The sequence below is a fragment of the Elephas maximus genome, chromosome 16 (assembly GCF_024166365.1).
Source record: "Elephas maximus indicus isolate mEleMax1 chromosome 16, mEleMax1 primary haplotype, whole genome shotgun sequence".
Taxonomy (NCBI): Eukaryota; Metazoa; Chordata; class Mammalia; order Proboscidea; family Elephantidae; genus Elephas; species Elephas maximus.
In genome coordinates this window covers 60,625,033-60,649,519 of record NC_064834.1, presented here as the reverse complement: position 1 = coordinate 60,649,519, position 24,487 = coordinate 60,625,033, and the positions used below count along the sequence as shown (strand labels likewise).

General features: G+C 47.2%; 1 protein-coding gene across 4 annotated transcripts in view; it reads left to right on the top strand.

Moving 5' to 3' along the window:
• Positions 1-24,032, top strand: part of XPNPEP1 (X-prolyl aminopeptidase 1) — a 66,679-nt gene extending 42,647 nt beyond the window's left edge. For 3 of the 4 annotated variants that reach the window (XM_049855071.1, XM_049855073.1, XM_049855072.1), the window contains 16 exons: positions 2,267-2,359; positions 2,678-2,821; positions 4,003-4,098; positions 5,756-5,837; positions 7,510-7,720; positions 9,248-9,337; positions 9,990-10,040; positions 11,175-11,233; positions 11,440-11,517; positions 13,727-13,798; positions 14,840-14,900; positions 16,367-16,436; positions 17,367-17,540; positions 18,208-18,284; positions 19,491-19,589; positions 23,491-24,032. In XM_049855071.1, the coding sequence (XP_049711028.1) occupies positions 2,267-2,359; positions 2,678-2,821; positions 4,003-4,098; positions 5,756-5,837; positions 7,510-7,720; positions 9,248-9,337; positions 9,990-10,040; positions 11,175-11,233; positions 11,440-11,517; positions 13,727-13,798; positions 14,840-14,900; positions 16,367-16,436; positions 17,367-17,540; positions 18,208-18,284; positions 19,491-19,589; positions 23,491-23,619 (1,586 nt within the window). In that variant the 3' untranslated portion in view covers positions 23,620-24,032. Of the gene's footprint in view, positions 1-43; positions 141-2,266; positions 2,360-2,677; positions 2,822-4,002; positions 4,099-5,755; positions 5,838-7,509; positions 7,721-9,247; positions 9,338-9,989; positions 10,041-11,174; positions 11,234-11,439; positions 11,518-13,726; positions 13,799-14,839; positions 14,901-16,366; positions 16,437-17,366; positions 17,541-18,207; positions 18,285-19,490; positions 19,590-23,490 lie in introns of all 4 variants that reach the window. The other variant, XM_049855074.1, reaches the window with a different exon arrangement.
• The last annotated feature ends 455 nt before the right edge of the window (positions 24,033-24,487 follow it).

Below are 24,487 nucleotides of genomic sequence, written 5' to 3'. Positions count from 1 at the left end.
GAGATGATGAGGTAAAATACCTGATATTTCTTGTTTGTTGTAGGAGGCAGTGAGGAAAACAAGCTGTCACCAGCCTTACAATTCAGGGGACAGAGGGCTGGACCATGGTACTGAGGCCCAAAAGCAGCTAGCACACTGAGGTGTGTGTATGTTGTGTGTATGCACTCATGTCTGGTTATGCGCCACACTGTCCGCGTGCATATATATGTGTTGTTTGTCTCAGGAACAAATTATGAACGTTTTTGATCTGGCAGTGGATTTAAACTATTTCTCAAAAATCTTATATTTTTAGAAATATAAAAGCTACAGTTTGGTTATTGCCACAGTTGTTTTCTCTCAATTTGTCTCTGTTGCACTCTCTCTCTCACACACACAGACACAAGCATTTGGGGCTGATGTAAAGGGACAGACTAGTGGCCTGTAGACTTTTTTCACTGTGTACCTCTGTCAGTGGAGCCTTGGCCTTCCATGTGTCTTTGTTTATACGTCGTATACATGTGCTCACATCCATCTGTCAGGAGTCCTTGCGTGGCCCAAATGGTTAAGTGCCTGGCTACTAACCATAAAGTTGGCGATCAGAACCCACTCAGAGGCTCCTTGGAAGAAAGGCCTGGCAGTCTACTTCCAAAAGATCACAGTCACTGAAAAGCCCATGAAGTGCGGTTCTACTCTGACCCACGTGGGGTCTCCACGAGTCTAAACTGACTCAAGGGCGGCTGGTGGTTTTTAGTGTCCATCTGTATTTCAAGTATTAGTAAAAATTAGTAATATTAGTAAAAAAATTAATACTTTAGAAAAAAAGAAACACAAACAGAAGTTCAAATGCTTTCTTCTTTCACCCCAGTGGAAGATCTTATGCCCTCTGGGGCCAGGGCACCCCCCTTTGGGACCCAGAGACTCAAGCTGTTCAGTCTGTTAGCACTTTGGGGGTGAGAGTGTCAGAGGAGTGGATACTGCCTGCTCTCTTTGAAGCTGGTGTGTGGTGGCATGGAATGGGGTTCGGGGGGAGGGTGAGTCCTTCCTTCCAAGCCCTTCTCTGCTTTGTCATATATTCCCAAAACCCACCTTTCCTTGGAGTGTCTCTCCTAGGTAGGAGAATTCTGGTGGGTTTGGCTGGCCAGTAAGCAGTTCATCCCTAGGGTTTTGCCAAAGATCTGTCTGTTAGGAAATGAAATGACTTCATCTTGTGGAAGTTCTACTAAGGGCATGGAAAGACATTCCATTAATAAGTGGCTTGTTTAGCGGTTTGAAAAAAAAAAAAGTAAGAATCAAATAGCAAAATAAAAACTCAGTGTCGGCTTCTAAAGTTTTTTATAACTGGGATTCGTGAGCTCATTTCTTTAGAAACCTTTGAACCTCCCTTCTGTGGTTCTGTGGTTATCAGTAGTCAGTAGGGAAAATAAAAATATAAGTACTGTGTTAAGAATATGTGCTGTTTCATAAAAATGTGTGTGTGTGTATAAACAAAGGCGCTAATTATTTAGCAAAAATCTGACCAGTTAAAAAAAGTATATTTTCCAAAATAGAAGATAATAGCTTGGAATAGAGGAAAACTGGAATTTAAAAACAATTTTGATTCCTTTCTTGAAGCTTATTTGGTTTCCTGTGACTAGTTTCTTAGAAACGGAAAGGCTGATCTTGGAGTTGGGAAGTTCAGGGAGCCTTGTTAAAGACTCTGACGGCAGATTTCTGTGTGTCCCTTTTGTCATCTTTACAAAGCTTTCTTTGCTGCCAAGACATATACTCAACCCTCCAGTCAGAGGCCTGGTGGTGGGGCAGGTGGCCTTTGTCTCAGAGACTCTTCCCCTTCTTGATGAGGAGAGAGCACTGGTGGTGTGCTCTTCTGTTTATCTGGTGTGTGTGGGGTGGGGGGCTCCCAGCTCGAAGCCTTCGCCAAATCACCACCCCAGTTCTCATCAATGACCAGTTGTGTAAAGTGACTGAGGCCTGTGAGAGGATCTTCGCGGTGACACCGTGTATCTGTGTTGTCCTAGGATGATGTATTTTCCTGATGTCCTTTTTTTTTTTGGCTTCTGTCTCACCCATACCTTTTTGCCTTCCTTACATACCACCTTCTTTCTGCAGCCTCCTCCCCGTCTTCCTGCAGTCTTCCAGGATTAAGGGAGGTTCAGATTTTCCAAGTCCTGCCAATCCAGATAAAGATAAAGACCCTACTATGCCGATGTCTGTGAACTGCATCCTTCTGGGTAGGACAATGGGTTTGGGTCCACTGGGAATTGTTTCTTATCCGTCCTTCCCTCCATAGGTCTGAAGGACACGCCAACTCAGGAAGACTGGCTGGTGAGTGTACTTCCTGAAGGATCCAGGGTTGGTGTGGACCCGTTGATCATTCCTACAGGTGAGGAGCTCGGTCCCTTCCAGCTGGAGTAAGGAGGTGGGTTCTGGGCTCCTCTCCCCCTTCTTTGTTTGCCTGTGGGATGTGGAACATTTGATGGCTCAGCATGACTCCATGTCATAGTAAAGGTCAAAGTGAGGAGAGGAGTTGTGTGAAGGAGGCAGGGGAGTGCCATGATGGGTGGACGTCCTTCTCCATTTCCTCATCCTGCACACCTGGCATCGGGCCATGTCAGTATCTCCTTTCGGAAGGCTCCAGGCCCTCCAGGTCTCAGCTGAAGTAGGCTTTCAGTTCATGGCTGGGCTGCATGTGTTTCCTCAGATTACTGGAAGAAGATGGCCAAGGTCCTAAGAGGCGCTGGCCACCACCTTATTCCTGTCAAGGAGAACCTCGTGGACAAAATCTGGACAGACCGTCCTGAGCGCCCATGCAAGCCTCTCCTCACCCTGGGCCTGGATTACACAGGTCAGAGCCACAGCTGTGCCCAAAGTGCCCCCGCCATTACCCCGACCCTGCCATTGTCTCCTGCCTGGTCCTCTGAATCCAGGCCGAGCTTGAGCTGGTTGGGGGGATTTTGTCTCAGCCTGGCACAGCGAGCATTTGAGAAGGCAGGAGCTTTGTTTGCCCTGTTGCTACTTACTTTGGCTTAGTTTATTCCTGAATCGCTCTTTAGATGCTGTTAAGATGGCTGAGTTGTTTCCCACTCAGTTGCTAACTGCTACTCTCATGAGTCTGCTATTAGAAATAGCTTAGAGGTTTCTATGTTCTACTCCCTTACTTATGTCAGCATTTGTAGGTTGACCTTCCTATCCAGCCCCCATCTTGTACCTTCTGCTTCAGAGATTTGAGGTACAGGTGGGTTTCTTTGGCCACTGTGATAGTGGTGGGTGAGAAGCAAGTTCTCTGAACTGTTTGTGGAGACAAGGACAGTGTGGATTTCTGAAACAGTGAAGGGTGCAGACGGAGAGGCCTAGGGGGTGGGACTGCAGGGGAGGGAGGCTTGCTATAGAATCAGAAAAGGCAAAGTGGATGGGGGATGGCTGGAATGTAGGCAGACTGCCCAGAGGGGTCCTGGGAAGAAAGCATTACACCCAGACTCTTGGCCGAGTTTTAAACAGCATTCCCGTTATGATGTTCAAAACAGTCTTTGGTTGTGGGGCAGCCCCTGGCTCGCTTTCCTGGGGGACACCGTCACTGGAGGGTATCACAGACTGGGAGGATGAGTCCAGTGAGTGGCCCATGGTCAGCTTTCCATCAGCATGGCTTGAATTTTTTTAGGTGAGGTGGGAAGGTGGGGCAAGGGCAGGGACTAGATCCTGCTCCAAGCTGTAACCACAGTGGCTAGCATGGTGCCTGGCAGACATCTCTGCCTAGATGCTTAATACCTATGTCTAGATGCTTAACAGACACTTGTTGGCTGAACAAATGGGTTAATTTTGCTGGCGGAGCAATTAGGGCTTGCCGCAGTCAGATGGCTTAGACAGAGTCACACCTTTTGTGTTGGCCTTGAATCTAGGCCTCCTGCCTGCTCCGGCTCCCAAGAAGATGTTGTGCTGGTTAAGAATGTTTGGGACGATTTCTTTCACCTGGATCTCATAGTGCCCTGGGACCAGGGCTGGGGTCTCAGGCATATTTGTTTCTTGCAGGTATCTCCTGGAAGGAAAAGGTTGCAGACCTTCGGTTGAAAATGTCCGAGAGGAACGTCGTGTGGTTTGTGATCACTGCCCTGGATGAGATTGCGTGTGAGTGCTCGGGTTTCACTGCTCGGGCCTGTTACGTGATCTCTCCTTTGGCTCTCTGGGAATCTGTGTGTTCATGCCATTCAGCATTCTGAGTGGCCAGGGGATAAGCAAAAGACTATGTCATCAAATGTGTACAAGAGATGCCAGTTATGAAGGAGAAAGAATTACAGGGTGCAGCGGAGGGGCATGTAGCCTTGCCCAGGGGCAGTGTTACAGGAGGTGATGTTAAATACATGGGTTATGTCCATCTCCAGCCTGTCTCTTCAAGGCTGTGGCACCTCTGAGGAGGGGCGCTTCTCCTAAATGTTTCATTGTATAGAAGTGGGATGATAGGAGATATTTCTTCTTTTTACTTTTCCTGTTGTTTCCAAAGGTCTTCACAATGAGAATGTTGTGGAAGCATTTCTGCCTTGGAAAACTGAAAGTTCCTGACCAAGCCCCTCGACACCTTTACAATTTTTCAATCTTTAGACATTAAATAGCTCTCATAAATTGTCTAGTACCTTCTGTCATCTTCTTGGACTTGACAACAACTGTGTTTTTTTTTTTGCATTATGAGTTAGAGGGTATGTGTGTGGTAAGGCTTTTGAGCCATCTTGACATTTACCTGCCAGAAAGGTTGAGTGGTGTCTGAAAATGGCCATCTTGTCACACCCTTACCCACCCCATGTACTTTAATTTTTTAAAAAGTGCTAGTATATAGGCAAAAAATGTTGCCTCATTGCTTTATTTTAATTACAGACAGTACCTTTTACCCCAGGGTCTTGTTTTGCACTCTGATGCTCACTAGAGCAAGCATCAGGGAGCTGGAAGCCCTGGGACCAGAGTTATGCCCTCTGCCAGTCCCCCTAAAAAAAAAAACTAACCCATAGCCATCGAGTCAATCCCTACTCATAGTGACCCTATAGGACAGAGTAGAACTGCCCATAGGGTTTCCAAGAAATGACTGGTGTGGATTGAAACTGCAGACCTTTTGGTTAGCAGCTGAACGCTTAACCATTGTGCCACCAGGGCTTCAGTACCCCCTCGCTAGTTTTTCATATGTGTAGTGACCTCACAAAACACGCCCCCGCCTCCACACTGGCTGCAGGTGGGTCTTCCACCCAGCGGCTCTGGTTTCACTCCCAGACTGCAGTCCTGCTGACTCACTGCTTTTCTTTCTGCCTCTGACGGGAAGCTCCACCTCCATGGGGCTAATTGAACCCTTAATGAGAGGGCCTCATTTGGCCTCCATTGTGGGTGGGTCTCAGTTTTTCTACCCTAGGCCATTTACCTCAGAAGGGAGAGAAAATGATTGCCTTCCCTTTATTTGGGAGCCCTAGAGGTTTTTCTGCTACAGGGCCAGCCCTGTCAGGCCACCACCAGGGGGGCCATTTCAACTCTTTGTTTGGAGGGCATTTCTGGTGTTTTCTAACTAATAACTCTTCCATTCCCTTTTCGGGACAGTCTTGTGGCGGCTTAAGAAACAGCTCTGGTGCCATCATGTGGCAGACACGAGCAACTGCAGCTCAGAGGTGGAACTCAGAGCTAGGTTCCCGCCTTTCTGAGGTGCTGCTGAGTTCTTGGATGGCAGCTGGCACCCTTTTCTCCTCCTACAAACTGCTCCTTAAAGTCCCAAGTCAGGGAGGTGACAGGGACTTTGGTTTTCTTTTTTTAGGGCTGTTCAATCTGCGAGGATCAGATGTGGAGCACAATCCGGTATTTTTCTCCTATGCAATCATAGGACTGGAGACCATCATGTGAGTGAGTGCCCCACACCTGGACCTTCCTCACGGCTCCTTGGAGCCCTATAAACCCTTTCTAGTCAGGGCCCACCAGTCGCTGCCTGAGGTTTTGCTGATGTGCTTTTTTTCTTGCCTTTTTCTCTCGTTTCCTTTTTGGCTTCCTTACCCATTACCCCTTGCTGTTGAGTCGATTCTGACTCAAAGTGACCTATAGGACAGACTAGAACTGCCCCACAGGGTTTCCAAGGAGTGGCTGGTGGATTTGAACTGCTGACCTTTTGATTAGCAGCCAAACTCTTAACCACTGCACCACTAGGGCTTCCTTGTCTTCCTTAATAGGCGACATTCGTTTATATCCTGCCTCTTTCAACCCCCAAAATGATGTGAAATCTTCTATGAAAATATCTGTTTTACTCTGAGATAAAAAATAAGTAGTGAGGACATCGGGACAAACCTAGACAAAATTCCCCTTCAAAGTCTTGTTCAGGCCACAAATGTGATTCCAAGCTTTCTAGCAGCCAGTGCCAATGGGTATATAGGCTTAGCTACATAGTACTGAGTTCACAATACAATTTAGCCCAGTTGTTTAGACGGTTAGGTCAGAAACTACCCAGGAAAACCCCCTGAACCTAGCCTGGCTGAATTGTCAGTTATCTTCCCAGTGTGTTGCTGTGGCCTTCCCACTGCTGCTCTTCTATTTGGATGGCTTTCTTCATTCAGACATCACATTTACTGTGTGCCTGCTGTGCACCAGGGGTCTCTAGTGGGTGCTGGGGACACAGTGGTGAACAAGACAGACAGGGTCCCAAGTTAGAGCTGGGGATATGATGGTCTCCTTGGGGAATCAGACACATAAGTGGCACTGACTTGCCAGTAGGGTTGGTTTCGGGGGGGGAGGTCTTAAGAGGGCCTCACCTAGACTTGGTGGTCAGAGAAGACTGAGGAACATGACTGAAGCAGAGACTGAGGATGAGTATGAGTGAGCCAGGTGAGGGGGCAGGAAGGGAAGGGTGGGCCAAGCAGAGGGAACGGCCCTTTCAGAGTCTGTGGCAGGAGAGTCGGTGTGTGTGGAGAAGCTGAGGTGGCTCAGTGTGGTTGGAACCAGAGTGTGAGGCCGGAAGGTGAGCAGGGGCCACCACACGAAGGGCCTTTTGAGCCAAGTTTGGGCGTTTGGACTTTGATCCTGAGGATAGTGGGGAGCCATTGAAGGAATCTTTGAGAGCCCTATGATCAGACTTGTCAATTATGAAGACTGTTATGGCTGTAGAAACAGTATGAGTGGGGACAAGACTAGAGGCAGGGGCAAGTTAGGAGGCTATGGCACTAATCCAGGGGATAGGTGGAGATGCCCGAGTCTGGGTACTGACTGGGCGTGGATCAGGATAAAGGTGGACACATTTCATGGGGATTTAGGCTATGGGTTGAAAGAGTCTAATGAAGGTGAGGGGGGCCATCAAGGAGGACAATGTCCAGGTTCCTGGCTTGGGAAACTGGGTAGATGGTGACAGCGTGCGCAGGGACAGGGAGCAGAGTTCGGGGAAGAATGGGGAGGGGAGAAAGACTGCTTGGCTTTGATTCCAGAAGATAGAGCCAGTGTGTCCGTGCGTGTCCAGGCATGTCTGTGTCCTCATTCACTCACGTGTGTGCCCCCCCCCCTTTCCTGCCACCCACCTTGGCCCCTCTGCAGGCTGTTCATTGACGGCGACCGCATAGACGACCCCAATGTGAAGGAACACCTGCTTTTCGACTTGGGCCTGGAAGCTGAATACAGAATCCAGGTTGTTCCCTACAAGTCAATCCTGAGCGAGCTCCAGGCCCTGTGTGCTGACCTCTCCCCGAGGGAGAAGGTGTGGGTCAGCGACAAGGCCAGCTATGCCGTGAGCGAGGCCATCCCCAAGGTTGGTGGTCCCACCTCGGCCCTAAACCCTGTCACACTCCAATTGCCAGCCCTACCTGCTCTGGCACTGGGAGGCTTTGTCTTTGAAGCAGTCATCCCCCTGACTGAGCCCTCTGCAACTGGAGTCATATTGAAAGTTGGAGAATTTAGAGCTTTGAAGGACCTCGTCCTGTGTTTCTCAGAGAGTGGCATGAGAGCTGATTTTTGGTTATTTAAATGTATCTGTTTTAACAGCATTTTGGCGTGTGCTAGAAAAATATAGCATATGAGACCATGATATAAAAATTATTTCTTAAGGACAAGTTGAGTTTAATAAAGCAAATTGATTTGAAGGTGGTTGAAAGAAAAGTATTAAGTAAATAAGAGTCCATGAAGATGGTATCAGAGTGCCTGAATTTGGAAAATACTTCTCTACCCCCTTCCCATCCCCCACCACCACGTTTTATAGCTAAGGAGACCTGAGGCCTCAGGAAGCTTGGTGAGTTGGGGATTTGTGAAAAGTCAAATGATAGTGATAGCTCCACCCTTTACTGAGCCCCTGCTGGGCAGTGCTAAGCAGCTGACACCTGTCTCCTCATTAATTAGGACGTGGGGCAGAAGTGGAATAGATGTAGCCTTTTCTGCTGTCCTGCCCTGGGTGCCTGGGCCTCTGGCTGCTGCATTGCCTATGGCAAGCCCAGCGATGTCCTCTCCACTGAGCAGTGGGCCACCTGGGAAGAGCCCAGGGCAGGCCTCGAGACCTGGCTTTCCATTGCATTCCTGCCGCTGTCACACAGTGTGTGACCTCTAACAAGCCACCCAGTTACTCAGAGCTTTACTTCCGCACCTAAGTGGGGTTCACACCAGCCTTCCTGATTTTCTGAGGGGCGAGTATGTGAGAGAGAGACTAAGAAGAGTGAAGAGAATGATGCCCTTTGAGAAGTGCTGCGTGAGCACAAGACGGCATTGAGTCCCCTTTCCTATATCACAGGGCTGGATTCTGACTTGTTCTTAAATTGGGAAGGGTCTTGTCCAGCCCTTTATGATCAGACCATTAACAGTAGCTGAGGTGTGATTGCTGAGTGTGAAGGGGGAGGGGCCAGAGATGTCCCTCATGGGGCCGTGTGCATCCCCCCAGAGAGCGGGAAGGAGCCCCTTTTGTGCAGCAAGAAGGGGATTATTTCCGTCAAGCCGTGATCAGTTAGTGAACTCTGACCACCAACCATGGAGGCCTGGAGAAGCAATATCTTGCTGATGGCTGGCTGCCAGTAGTTGCAAAGAGTTCAGGGGGCGGGAGAGAGAAGAGAAATAGCTGTTTGATGTGCTTTCTCTTTTTGGATGAGCTCAAGCCCCCCTGTCATGCTCAGGCTCATCAACTAAAAGGGCCAGCTGGTCTTGAGGCCCTGGGGGACAGCTGGGTGGGTCCAGGGGGGAAACACTTCAAATTGAGTTGTCTTAAGTGTGTTGTGCTGGGTAAAGAGGTGGTTGTCTTGGTCTTAGGTAAGTGAAACCAGTTTTGACTTCCCTTATTACTGCCCTCTGCCCCTAGGATCATCGCTGCTGTATGCCTTACACCCCTATCTGCATCGCTAAAGCTGTGAAGAACTCAGCCGAGTCAGAAGGCATGAGGCGAGCCCATGTGAGTAGAGTAGCCTGTGCAGAAGAAGGGGTGTGTGGTTGGCAGAAGGCCCAGCTACTTTACCAACTGCGGCCTTGAGCCTGGAACAAGGTCGTATGAAACCTCTTACCCTCAGTCTCCTGGCTCTCCTGGCCTTCCAGAGTTAATGAGAAAATGAAATAAGATACTCAATGGGCTAGATCTTTACAAAGTTTAAGGCACAACACAAAGAGATATTGGTAATAGTGTAGATAATGAGGAGGAAGCCTTTTAAAAACCCAGATTGGGTTTCAGGGTCAAGGATAGGTCTAGAAATATCCGGGGCCCAGAGATGTCTTTGACAGTGACCTGTCTTTCCTGGCCTCTGTAGGGTTGGAGTTCACTCCAATCCTCTGGCATAGCTAGCTGCCTGTGGTCTGAGGCTGGGCCCCTTTCTGTTTGTGCCTGAACCACAGAATGGCAGAGGAGCTCTTTCCTTGATGAGGGAAAATGCTGCAAACTGGCTTGCAGTCAGTGCCCGCATGTGAAGCCCTGGTTGCTCCTGGTTTGGTTCTGTAGCTGCAGAAGTCTCTCAGTATCTCATTAATCAGCCAGGACCCTGCAGGCTGGGCTCTGAATCTGGCCATCTGATGTCTAGTAATAACTTTTAAAAATGTCTCCATTGTTTGCACAGATTAAAGATGCCATTGCCCTCTGTGAACTCTTTAACTGGCTGGAGAAAGAGGTTGGTTCTTAGTCTTTGTTAAACACATGGGTATAGCGTATTTAGAAAAAATCTACATATGATTCTAACTCTGGTTTTCTCCGTGCTCTGTTGACCACGAGGTATAGGATCTTGATTTAACTTTGATGCTCTTTTAATTTTTCTTTCTAGAATTTTAGTGTGTGTGAGTTTTAAAATTCTTTTTAATTGTAGGATTCAGGAAGAAATTCTGTAACACAGTGAATCATTTTTGGGCTAGGGAATTATCTTGTAGCTAAGGGGGATTTCACCATGTAAAAATGACCCTTATGATAATATTATGAGCGAGCTGATAGTGTTAGAAGATGATAATCTTTTTGCACATTTTGACCTTCAGTTTAAATCGTAAAACTTTTTATATCAAATTGACAGTTGGCCATTTGTTTCTTGCCCTTTCACTCCTTGTAGTTGGCAGGTGGGTGATTTCTTTGTGTTATTAAACTTTATTAAAATATTATATAAAGAGAAAACGTCACCCTTATTCCCACAAATGTAACTCTTTTTTTCCCTGTATTTCCTTATCATCTATTTTCGTAAAGCATTTTTATATGTCTCAGTGTACAGCTATGGCATTATATTTTATTATATTCAGTTAGTATCATAGCATGAGCATTTTCTGTGTGGTGGGAGGGCTTAAAAAATGATCCCAGTGCAGATGGCATCCCTTGGCTAGACTAATTTATTTACCCATTTCTCCTATCTTGAAATGTTTAGGTTAATCTTTTGATATCATCGATAATCCTGCAGTAATGTCTTTGCGTTTATCTTTTATATTTCTTTTGGATGATTATCTTGGGATGAGTTCCTAAGAGGTGATCCTTTTGAATTTCTAAACTTGGATATATTAAATTTGGGACCCTTTAGGATGTGATAATACTGAGGGAAATAGTTGAGCACAAAATTAAATGGATAGAAACCCTTCTGTTAAGGTGGTTTTGGTGAAAGGCTTTGGGGAACCCCTCCCTGCTAAAGATGAGAGACATAAGCGGTGTCCTGCGGCGCAACCATGGGATAAGGGAATTGAGGAAGAAGTAAGCTTTTGGCTTATGCCATGTATAAGAGATGCACTTGAATTTAATTATCTCACCAGATGATTTATAAGCAACTTCCTCGTAGGTTCCCAAAGGTGGTGTGACAGAGATCTCAGCTGCTGACAAAGCTGAGGAATTTCGTAGGTAAGGATGGTTTGGGAGACCCATGGGCCTTGTGCTGATTCCCAGGGCCAGTTAAATGAGGCTGGGAGGGCCCTAAATTTTGGCACAGTAAAAAACCATTGAGCCACCTTGCCTGTGTGTGTGCGCACGCGCATGCGGGGGAAGGAGGGGCAGTCATATTCCACATTCATCGTCCCCCACCCCCAACCTTGGCCTTTCTGTTCCAGGCAACAGGCTGACTTTGTGGACCTGAGCTTCCCAACGATTTCCAGTACGGGACCCAACGGCGCCATCATTCACTACGCGTAAGGCATGCGGAGGCGCACACTGCCGGGCTTTGCTGTCGCTTCTGCAGAGGAGCCTGAGCAGGGGAGAGACAGTATTCTGCCAGAGGCCGCTGTGCCAACCTCCGCGTGTCTGTTGAGATTTGCCAGCCCCGATTTGTTACGTTCTTTGAGGCCTTATTTTCTCTAAATCCCCAAGTCTCTGCCATTTGAGAGCCTCCTCTTGGACTCAGATGCGCGGTGTTGCCATTCTCCAGATGCCCCACGTGTAGTCAGATGGGTTCTGCTTTCCTCTCTGAGGCTGTAGGAGCTGTATTCATAACCCCTAAATTTTGGTGATCAGACTTCTTGAATGTTTTTCTTTCCTGATGGCAGCCTTCCTGATGCACTGGTCTAAACATCTTGTGAGCTCCATCATCTTCATACCAAAAAACCTCTTTATTATTAGGTGGTGAGAAACTGATTTTCTCCTCCCCCTGGGCTTGAGGGAAACCCTGGTGGTGCAGTGGTTAAGTGCTAGGGCTGCTAACCAAGAGGTCCACCAGGTGCTCCTTGGAAACTGTATGGGGTAGTTCTACTCTGTCCTATAGGGTTGCTATGAGTTGGAATCGACTTGATGGCAGTGGGTTGGCTTTTTTTTTTTGGTTTTCTGGGCTTGAAGCCTGGCATCCCAGTCTGTGGGAACTTTTACCGGATAGTCTCCAAGAGCTCATGGACGCAAACGGCTGAACCATGAGACCAGAGAGGGACTGGTGTGTTTAGGACTGATGCATCTGCCCATGGAGATGATGAGGAATGCTGTTAGGTTTGGCCATTGGGCCCCAGCTTCACTCAGCTCAAATCATTTTGCTTTGGGCATTTTGAGTCCTGGGCTTCCCCATCTGTGATGTGTGTCATCCATGAAACGATATTTCCGTTCTGTCTCTATGTGCTATACTTGGGCACAGATTTTTTTCCCCTTTTTTAATAATTGTTTTTTGATTTGTTAGTCTTGGAGCAGATTTTGAAGCATATGGGGGAGAGAGTCAAGATGTGACAGTCCAGTTCTCTCACATGAAAATATTAAGGGGACTTCAGTTTTTGTTCTATGTTTAACTCAGATGATGAATGTCTTGGCTGGGTACTATCCTAGAATTTTTATATAAAATGAAGGCATTAAGGCAATTAAGCATTATATGCTTTTAAAGAATTATCTATATGTGATCAACTTGACAACAGCAACTCCAAAAGACAGATGAGAAGCATAGGGGGGCAGTGATTTTGTGTTAACGATGATGAAATAATTTGGAAAAGGTTGCTGAGAGAAAAAGAAAGAAAAAAAAAAATTTCACACCAAGGGGGGAGAAATTAGCTTCTCTTTTGGAGTCTTTTCGTTGCAGTCTCTTAGAAACCCATTTAAAGCCAGTGCCCTAGAGGTCTGGGCCCTTGTCTGGTTGTCCGTTTTAGTTGCTCACCTCATATGCCCATTGGTGGCCTCATTGCTGAGGAGGGGGTGGCCCCCGGAAATGAAGGAGGACTTCCCTTCACCAGCAGCTGGAAGCTGGGAGTGCTGTCATTCTTTTTGGCATTTCCCAGCACAGTGATGTTGCCTGGAAAATGGCGTAGGGAAAGTGAATCACTTTTTAAGAATACCTCACTTTGATGTGAAAAACAACTCCAGCGCGTAAGAGTATCGTGATCCATTCCTTTCCCAGCAAAACCCTTTTATTTTTTATCCCATATTGGGATATTCACCCGTTGCCTATCTGGTGGTCTGAGAAACAAGTTGGGAGGTACCTGATGGGTCAGGACTGAGGGAAGGAGCAGGAGGCTGAAGCAGGGGCCTCGGATTCCTGAGACCAGTGAACGCCACTCTGACCCTGGGGTGCTCTCCTCCCAGTTCGTGGGACTCCATCGTGGGCCTGTTGATTCTCTTGGTGCCTGTTTTAGCAGCTCTTCTCTCGAACATGTTTTGTTCCGGACACAGAGAGAGATATAAAGAAATATAAGTTATTCTCCATTTCCTTGAGCTTCTTATCTGATAGAGGAGATAGTTCTGCTGAGTCTTAGAACAGTAGAAAGTTAATGTTAGTTGGAATAATTAATTTATTGGGTAATGTATTTTTATGATACAATTTCAGACTTAAAAAGAAGTCACAAGAATAGTACAAGAAACTCTTGTATACCTTATCCCCAGAGTCACTGAATGTTTATATTTGTGGAATAATTAACTTTTAATTAACTTTTGCAGGCCAGTCCCTGAGACAAATAGGACCTTGTCCCTGGATGAGGTGTACCTCATTGACTCGGGTGCTCAATACAAGTAAGTGAACTGGGCTGCCACAGAACTTGACTCAGATGGGTTGAGGCAGTTGAGTAGGCTGACAAGCCAAGTTCCAGCCGAGAACAAACAGCTGGTAATCTCATTCTGTGCCGGCCACTAATGGACTGGTTCCCCTGTCTTGTCCTTTTTTTCACCCTCGTTGAAATAGCCCAGTTGTGTCTCTGTTTCCTTAAGACTGTTTGATAGAAATGTTTAGTTCCCAGCAGGAAGTTGTTACGTATTAAATAAATAATACAGCAAACTTTCGGAACCAGAGAAGAGATTCTACCCCAGCCCATAAACTGCCCATAACTGTATTTACAGCTCCCCTAGGGCCTTGTCAAGTGAGGGATTAATTTTGCATGAGTCAATAAGTAAGAGCTTCCCCTGAATTTCTGAATTTCCTTATTTATGTCCTGCCGTTTTTACAGTCATCCTTTAGAATAGTTTCTTAGAGAAGGACTTACGTTTGAGTTGGTCTCCTTGAGTGGGACCTGTGAGAAGGGATAAGAACAGGCATCTGCACTGAGAGCAAAGGGATGCAGGACTAACAGGTGGTCCAGAGCAACATCTTTTAAGCCTCCATACCCCTGGCAGTTGGGAGCGTGGTTAATGGAGAACCTAATTATGAAATGAGCTCAGGGTATTGGGATCACTTGATTAATGGAATTCTGAAAGTGGAATTCCAGAAGTTATCCTTTCTGTGGCAGGGATGTAGGTGAGGGTATTCTAACAGATGCACCTCAGTGTTTTCAGGGTCGCTGTCCGGTAAGCCCCATGTCATCTGAACAAGAGGTATTGGATTTCAGCCCTCTTTTGCTAGAAATAGGCTTCTATTTACTTTGTCCTCCTCCCACTGGTTCATAACCCAGCGATGGTACCTCCCATGAAGCAGTCCTCGCAATGGAGACCAAGAGTCTATGTGTCAGGGGCTGGCCAAGTTAATGCCCACACAATGGGCCATCTTTGTATTCCTGCTGTCTCATTTTTAGGCAAAAGCTTATTTTGACTGAAAACTAACCTGTCCTTTCTTTTGGGCAGGGATGGAACCACAGATGTGACCCGGACCATGCATTTTGGGACCCCTACAGCCTATGAGAAGGTAAGGTACAAGCAAAACACTTGAGAGGCCCTCTCTGCTTAATTAAGAAGATAATTGCTATTATCAAAAGGGATTGTATAAATAAGTACAAAATTGTATGTGGGACAATAAAATAGCTCATTACTGTGGAGTCAGGCTTATCTGTTTTATGGGTTCCATTTAGTTAATTATTGGAGGGTAAGCCATTTGGAGAAATTTTAAAAGCATTCTGTTTAGGCCAGGGCAGCTCAGATTCAGGTTTAAACAGCTTTGGTCTTTCTGTTGAGTCAGGAAATCTCTTTGGAGGTGGGAGTGGGATAATGGAATATATGCTTTACAAGCAGTACCTAGATTTGATTCTGAAAGGACCCCATCCATCCTTTTTTTTCAAGTTCAGTGGCTTAACTCTCTAGGAACCCTCTGAAATGACAGACACTGTTCAGTTACTGGTGTGTCTGACATGGAAACAAGGAAACAGCTATGAGGTAGATCCGTACAGGAGTTCAGAGACCTGGCCTTAGACCTTCTCTGCTACTTCCCAGCTCCCTGACCTTGAATGAGTCACTTGTTGCCTGTCAAAACGAGGAAAACAGTATTCACCTGTCTGGCTGGTCATGAAAGTCCCATGAGACCAGTGAGTTCCTGGCTCATAGTTACTGCTCAATGAACCTTGGCCAAGTCTCTTGAGTAAATCTTTTTTCCATGGGGAGCTCCTTCAGGTGGTTTCTCCAAGGAAGAAGGTCTCATGAGATGCAATGGGGCAAGGTTCATAGTCTTGGCCTCTTGCCTTGTCTGTTTGTGGGCACCAGCACCTTAGGAGTTTGGACCCTGTGTCCAGGATACTCTTGGTGTGACCTTGTGCTGCGAGAAGAGCCCCAGACCAAATTGAGGATTGTAGGATTTTAGTCCTGACTCTGCACCTTACTGGCAAACCACATAACCTTCTGAACAGAAGTTTTCTTGTCCGGGTAGTGAGGGCCATCCTTGAGTATAGCATGGTGGTAAGGAGCCTGGACACTGATGCAAGATGGCCTGGCTCTGAGGTCAGCTGCTGCCACTTAGGAACTGTGCGGCCTGGGCAAGCTACTTAATTTCTCTGTAAAGTGAGGATAACAATAATGTCTACACCGTGAAGCATGGGGTTAAATGTAATACAGTGCCTGACACAGAGGGATTGCTCAGTAAATGTTAGCTGGTATCATCAGTACCTTTTATTGCTTTTCCGGGGCTTACATGACCCAGAGCATGTCAGAATGTTCATCACGGGACAAGGTTCTGTGGGGTCATTTCTCTGACAGCTTTCTTTTTTTTACTTTCAAGATTTTCTGGAATGTTGGCCCCATGGCCAGGCTTTTTTTTCCACCAGGTTTTTTCTTTTTTACCCCAGTTCTCTCTGTGGCATTGCTAAAAACCTTAACAGGCAAGAACTAAGCTGAGAAAGCATCTACCCCCTTTCTGCAACATGCCCTCTGGGCTTTCTTTGGCAGGAATGTTTCACGTATGTCCTCAAGGGTCACATAGCTGTGAGCGCAGCCGTTTTCCCGACTGGAACCAAAGGTAGGTGGTTCCTTCTGCCATGTGGTGGCCCTCTTTCTTGTTCAGGAATCAAGCATGTCTCAGTTTGAGTGGAAGAACATGTCCTATCTCTCACTGTGGCAGCCCCTAGCCTGCTTCGGGCCCCGGCCAGGCACATGGGCTGCTGCATGTAGTCTCCTGGCCGCTGACTGAGCTCAGAGGGCCTCCTGGGGAGCCAGGCTTAGGACTGGGCCACATGTCAGTGGTGTACTGCTCTCCTGACCACCTATGCTATTGGAGGAAACATGTGGGCAGCTCCCAGGATGGGGCAAACCGGGCGTGAGGGCGTCGGGGCCTCGTGGACAGTGGTGCAGCCTCACCTCGGCCCTTCGGCGTTGGGCCAGTGCCTCCTTCCAGGGTTCTTGTTGGGATTTATTTTACCGGCATCCTGACTTTAGATATATACCCCTCTTCCCAAAGACTTATGGAAGGGACATTGGACTGGGTGTTCACAAGACCTGGGCCCTGAGTCTGGTCAGGTTGGGCACGCACTCATCTCTCTGAGCCTCAGTTTCCTCATCTGTTGTGCCTGTCTGCCTGCTTGCAGTCTGGTCAGACTCCTGTCTTTGTAATTCTGAAATCTTAGGATCTCAGAGCTGGGAAGGGAGCTTACGTGCCATCTAATGGAGCCCATACCTGCTGTAGGCATCCATCCCCTCACCACCATCCGGGATGAATGGTTCTCCAGCTTCTGACTGAACTCCAGGGTAGCTCGGGAGCTGCCCTCCTCAGGGGCTTCGCTTATTAGAAAGTTCTTCCTTGTGCTGGGGTGAAACTGAAACGTTCGTCCAGTAAATTTTACTCATTGGTTTCTGTTTTATCTCCTGGAGACAGACATAATAAATCTAATCTCTAAAGTGCTTTGTAAATTGAAAAGTACTGTAAAAATAGCATCACGTGGTTCTTTTTCAGGCCACCTTCTTGACTCCTTTGCTCGCTCAGCCTTATGGGATTCTGGCCTGGATTACCTGCATGGAACAGGACATGGTGTTGGGTCTTTTCTGAATGTTCACGAGGGTCCTTGTGGCATCAGTTATAAAACGTTCTCTGATGAGCCTTTGGAGGCAGGCATGATTGTCACTGACGGTAGGTGACCCTCACGTAGAGATATGCGTGAATCCTCCAGCTCGTATTGGAAAGCTCTTTGTTCTTATTTTTAAATTATTTTAAGGCAATTTGAAAATAATTTCCCCTTCCTGTCACCTTCAATGAAACAACAACTTTTCTGACTATAAGAGTGATGTATGTTCATTTTAGAAAAAGTGAGACTATGGAACAGTGTAGTAGAAAATGAAAATCATTTGTAATCCAGCTACCCAGGGGAAACTTGACTTAATATTTTGATGTGAGTTTTTGGTCTTTGATATAAGTATGCATTTTTTTTTATCATTGAGGTTATACTGGTCAGAAGGTCTCTATTTTGCTTTCTTAATATATTGCCTTTCTCAGTCTTTGTGAATATATTTTAATGGCTGCATCCAGCGTCTTACAGGAATGCACTGTAATTTGTTTAATGGATCTCTCGCTATTGTAGCCAGTTTTCAGTAACTGCTGGCCTTTTTCTCTGTGCTTCATGTGCCTGTTAAAAGTGGCCAGCTGGGAGGAGGCATCGGGGTTCTGGCACCTGGGTTGATTGGGCCTTTCACATGTGTCTTCTTCTCCTTCCTGGGTGGGGCTGTCATCCCAGGAATGAAAGCTCTGTGTGTAGGTCTCCGTTGTAGGCTGCTCTCATTTGGGGTTTGCTTCGTTTTAGAGCCAGGCTATTATGAAGATGGGGCCTTTGGAATTCGCATTGAGAATGTTGTCCTGGTGGTTCCTGTGAAGACCAAGGTATTTCTTTATTTTTTGACTTCCTGTGTTCCTCAGTGTAGGACAATGAAGACTTGTCTTTGGAGCCAAAAGTGTTCTATTCTGGGGCCAAAATTGAGCCATGGAGGAGCGAAACCTTGATATTGGGGACTTCCCTGGATATCGTTATCCTCTCTTGCAAGGCCAGAAAGAAAATCTTTAATGAACTGGACCTCTTAACTTGAGTTCACAGAGACCCTGGTGGGTCTGTGCTTGATGTGATTTGGAGCTCTGAGTTTGTCAGTGGCAGCATGTCATGAAGTCTCCCCTGTTCCTGGGGTGTTTGTTAAAGGAGCTGATTTCCAGGCCCCTCCCAGGCCCTGAATCGGAATCCCTAGGGGAGGGGCCTGGGAAGCTGTATTTTTAACACATTCTCTCCAGGTGATTTTTATCAAGTTGAGAAACCCTGAATTATACTGTGGGTCAGGCTGCACATGCAATAAAAGGTGTTTCATCGTCTTTCCCAACCCTATTACAAGAGGTCACAGGGTTTTGGCACTATGCTTTACTTTAAAGACCTGTTTCTCCTCTGTTGGTGATTAAGGAAATAGAACAGTTGGAGGGAAGTAGCTTCATAAGCCTTCGAAGAGGCTGACTACAGGGATCTGCTCTCTGCTTCCAAGCTGAGGTCCTATTTTTAAGGGGGCCTCTTTTTTTCTCACCTCACTCCAAGATCCTGCATCGAGCAGAGACCCTGCGTGCTCTCGTGTGTCCCTGGCCAATTCCATATCAGATGGAGTGGACAGACATGCTACCTGGTGGGCGTGGTTGGGTTAAGGCAGACACATGGTTGAGTGTTAAAAAAGAAAGATTTTGGGAATTTATACCCCAGCACAATCTTGAAAAGCAGAACCAAAGGTGACCCCAACCCAAACACATGCCCTACCCCTGCTTCCTCTCTGTTACAGGCAGGCATTAGCCTTGTGGGCCCACTGCCATGAACTCCTTCACACCTTTTGTATGGCTTTCCTGTTGACGCAGGCTTCTGACTGTGCAGCAGAGCAGCTCCTTGGAGGGTAGCACTAGCTGTGTTCAGTGTACACCCATGTGCCTATTAAAAATAGTGACCAGCTAACTGACTCTTGGTTCCAGTTACACCAAGCTCTGAGGGGTGATCATGTCTGGTGGGCCTGGCCTTGTGGTAGTTCACTGAGGTAAAGAGTAAAAGTTTCTGTTTTCTTTCCACAGTACAACTTCAATAACCGGGGAAGCCTGACCTTTGAACCTCTAACTTTGGTTCCAATACAGACCAAAATGATAGATGTGGATTCTCTTACAGACAAAGAGGTAATGGAGAAGACTGGGAATGGGAGGGGGATAGCCATCCTATGTTCTCTACCTTATTCTCACTTTTTAATTTAGAGCTCTAGTCTACGCCAAGTGAGTCTGAAAATTCTAGGTCTCCTGAGGACCATGGTGGCATTTCCTATATTTGTTGGGCCTTTGAGTAGACCTAGTTGTGCTTCCCCAGCCATTGTGCGTACTGTAGAGTTTTGTAGGTAGGAGCAGTATGTGATTGCTATTTAGGAGGACAGGAGTCATAGCTGCACCAAGGCAGGTTTAGCCTGTGGCTTCCCTACAAAAAGCCAGATGGGTTGTGGGGCTTCTTGGCCATTACACATACCAGGTTGTTTTCATGTGTTTCATGAAACATTAAGGAATGAGAAGCAAAATTTGTTGTTGTGTGTTGGGTTTTCACGCAGATGAATTGAGAGGTGGTACCAACCCTCTCCGTTGTTACTCTGATCACTCTGGGGCTTTGAAACCCTTCACAAAACCAGGAGCACAACAGTGCTCACTTATCAAGCCTAGAGGCTGGGTCAGTGCATTCAAGATGTTTATAGGTCTTGAATCCCCTTCAGATCCTAGGGTGGGTTCCAAGGCTCTCGAGGCCAGGTGAGGTGGCACGTCTGGGGACTCTGATTAGAACTTGAGGGATCAGGATGGTGATCAAGGTCAGAGCAGGAACAAGGGTCAAAAACAGGGCAGGAATAGTCAGTACTGGATAGACAAAATGGTTCCCAAACCAGGAAGCCAGAAGGACACAAATTTTAGAGGGCAGAGCAAGGCAGATGGTCGGAAGTCCTGGCAAAAAGCAAATAACTCACTGGAGCCAAGGGCAGGGCCAAGCAGGGTGGGGTTACTCCAGGAATAAGACATTCTTGATGCCCTGAGGCAGCCACTGCCGTCACTCCAGGGAGTTTCGTGTATCTCGTGAGGCAGGAATGACTCCTCATTGGGGTCTCTTGGCCTCATGCTTGGCACTGAGGAAAGTGCCTCTGAGGACTGAGGAGTGGCAGGGATGCTTCTACTTCCCTCTGCAGGAGTTGTGGCAGGGGATCCTCCCAGTTAGAGGCCTCTTCCGCCCTTATCTAGCTCACAGATGAGTGATGGAGACAGGTCATCTACTTCCTGCAGGCTCATGTTTAGCTCTCCTCTGTGCTTGTGTAACTCTACTTGGCCATCGTTGCGCTTGGTTCAACCACACATTCCCATACACAGGACCTAGATGGGCTCCGCTGGTATGAGTTTATTCAGTTTTGTAGATGGATGCAGGACAGGAAACAACATCTCAGCAGAACAGTGTCAGGTGTATCTTCAATGCCCAGAGGCTCCAGCCTCCATAAATGATGGCTTAGGTGAAAGGGAATGAGACCATATAAGTGGGCGTGGGAGCCACTTGGCTTAGACTTGCCCCATAGGAGCCAATATCTCTTGTAATGGCCCTTGGGCACAGCTTCTGGAGTCTTGGCAATGGACCCTCCAATTATAAGTCACTCTGCATTCAGGGAAGCCCCAGGGTAGTTCTAGGACATTCATAGCCTTTACTGCCTACATAATATATTAACCAGGAGGCATTTCTCCCATATGATATTCTACTTTATCAGGTTCAGGGAAACAGTGCATGAGGAAGGTTAACAGTTTTCCTTGAAGAAGGAGAAGTTTTGTCAACCCTTGACTCACAGTTGACCCCCATGACATTGGGCATAGACTAGTGGGATGGTCTATGCAATGGTTCATTACTATACCTTGTCTACCCAAATCACTGGGCTATTCTTTTGTCCAATTAGTTTTTATATGGCTCATAATTAACCTTATCCTAGGAGTCATCAGCAAGTTTATACCAAGTGACAGTATTTAGCTCACCAAGCAGAGTACCCCCCCCCCCAAAAAATCCAAATCCATTGCCACTGAGTCAATTCTGACTCAAAGTGACCCTACAGGACAGAGTAGAACTGTCCCATAGGGTTCCCAAGGAGCAGCTGGTGGATTTGAACTACTGACCTTTTGGTTAACAGCCAAACACTCAACTACTAGCGCCACCAGGGCTCTCTTTTAAAGGGGCCCTTTCCCACAGACTACTTAATAAGTCTGGGGCTTCATTTTATCTGAAGGCACAGTCATACCCCAGAGCGAGGTTCTGTCTACTGAGCTTTTAAAACACTTGGTCATTGCCCCTTACTGTCTCCCAGACTATCTTTAGCAGTTACTTTAGGGAGTTTCCATCATTTGTTACCAGATGGCAGCAGAAGACTTTGGTCAGACAAGAACATGGGAAGCCTGCAGACTTGTCAGAGCCCTTGAAATGTTGCTTAGCCAACCAAAAGGGCCTTGGGAGTTTCCCTGTGACCCCAGGGCTACCCGAGGCTACTGCTGTCGTCCTCACTGTTGAGCTGCTATGTAGCAGGCTGCCTTGTAGCTCCACTGGGCTTGCTGTGACCCGTAGCTTTTTGTCTGCTTTTGACACCATCCCATCTCTCCCCTATCTCCGGGCAGGGGCTAGTAGGCTATCATTAGATTGAAGCCCTGGTGGGGTCAGAGCCAATCGTCAGTGCTACCATCTCTCTGCTCTCAATCTCTCATAGGCTTGACCCCTCAGCCAGACTTCAGGGCCTGATCCGAACTGTTGTCCCCAAAGCCAGTGTTTTTGTAATGCCACTGCCTCCCCAAATGGTATTTGGCTCATTTGCAACAGTCAAACCAGTGGTGGTATTGTTCTTGCCACCTTCACTGCAGCCTGGGTATCTGGTCAGGTCTGCTTCATGGGCAACACGAAGAGAGTAGGTTGTTATCCTCTTGGTAAAACTTGCTTCTCTCTAGATGTCGTCTCCTCCTCCTCTCATTAAGGGGAGGATTTAACCCTTTCACTGCTGCATAGAGCTTTTACCATCAGGTCATAGAAGGGTCAGCCCCCACCCAGGCAGCAAGTCTAGTCAGCACCTCCTTCTTTATCCTTTTGTTTCCTGATGTGACCACATTTGGTTGAGGGTCGGAAAGTCACGCTACACCCAGCACCACTCTGCAGCACCACAGTCCTTGACCACCAAAGGTTTTGAGTTCAGCTAGACAACCATACGCACAAGAGCCACATGGGCTTGGCTGATCTTAGTTTATTCCACTTTGTCAGCATATACAGGACAGGAAACTCAGTGTGTTGGCAGGACAGTTTCAGGTCTGTCTCTTAGCAAGAGTTTTCACCCTAGTCCAGGGGTTGTTCTTCAGGCATTCCCCTCTCCCCTGGCCACCTTCCCAAGAGGTAGCTCAGGTGTAACGGAATGAGCCCATCTGGGTGGGTGTAGGAGCTCCTGACTGAGAGACACTCTGCCCAGTCGGGACCAGTTGGAACCAGGCTGTCTTGTAGTGGCCTGTGGGTATGGCTCCAGGATTCCTATCAAAGGGAGCACCTAGTTACCAGTTACTTCTCACTCAGGTGGCATAGTGGTTAAGTGGTACGGCTGCTAACCTAAAGGATGGCAATTCAAATCTGCCAGGCACTCCTTGGAAACTCTATGGGGCAGTTCTACTCCGTCCTATAGGGTCGCTATGAGTTGGAATTGACTTTATGGCAATGGGTTTAGTTTTCCTCACTCAGGGAAGCCTAAAGCCATGGCTTGTCACCAGATATTTATGGTTCCCTCACAGTGGTTCCCAGTGCACATGCAGTAGACTAACCAGGGAGCATTTTCACCACAAGTGATAATAGCCTGTCACCCAGCCAACAGGCCTCTTTCTCAGGTCTCCAGAGGAATGGAATACAAGAAAGTCACTTGCCCATGAGGAAGGAGAAGGGGTTTTGTGCACCTTACTCTCAACTTGTGACTTCAGCCCTGGGACCCCTTGCTCATGCCCGGGTCGCCTTTTGGTGAAGCTGTTAGGGTGAATGCTGTCTGTCCTTCTCCCCCTGCAGTGTGACTGGCTCAACAATTACCACCTGACCTGCAGAGACGTGATTGGGAAGGAGCTGCAGAAGCAGGGCCGCCAGGAGGCCCTTGAGTGGCTCATCAGGGAGACTCAGCCCATCTCCAGACAGCATTAATACCTCCCTCGTTTTGTCTTTGTAAAAACCTCTGGGGAAAGGGAGAAATGTGGCAGACCCTGGCCATCGTTCTCCTCTCCTCTCCTTCCTCCCTGCATCCCCTTTTTACTTTTAGACTCTTAAGAATTGAAAACCTTCTTACCTTCTTTGATATTTTCTTGCAAACATTTGGTCTTATGATTTTTTTAATTGTTGAGAACAAGCCAAGAATAAAATTGCTACACCAGAAGCGGGGGCCCACAAAGTTGAGCACTCGGTCGGGCGGCGCCCCGTGCAGCCACAGGGAGTCCCCGGCCAGTGACGTGGAATGGAGCGCTGTGCGATGGTCAGGCTCCAGGTGCTAGTGCATCACTCATGATCACCTTCATGCCCATGAGACTATTTATGATCTGTGAATAAACATGTCAGAACTCTGCCCTGTTCACTTGCCTCTTTCTGCATCCTGCTGCTCCCCTGCCTGTCAGGCAAGCTGATCTTCGGTGCTGGGGACTCTGGTAGATGTCTTTTAGGTGGAAGGCCCCTCTCTCAGGAGAGATCCCTGGCCTCCCTACTCTTTCTGGCTTAATTGCAAACTTTTTTCTTCTTTAGAAAATCTATTATTTTGGTGAGTATTTTTCTTATCTCAGTTTGCTTCTGATTTTAAAACTTATATGTCAAAAAAGCATATAAAAATGTCGCAAATGCAATCTTCCATAATCCAACATATAGCAGATGCTGTAGGCACCTCCCTCATTGCCACAGCTCTCATTGTTCCTTACTTGCACCCTAGTGGGTTTTCTCTTGACTTGCACACATGGGGGAAGCCCAAAGGGTGGGGAGGGCTAATGTCCCTGTGACCTGAGACCATGATGGTTGGGAATGGGAAAAT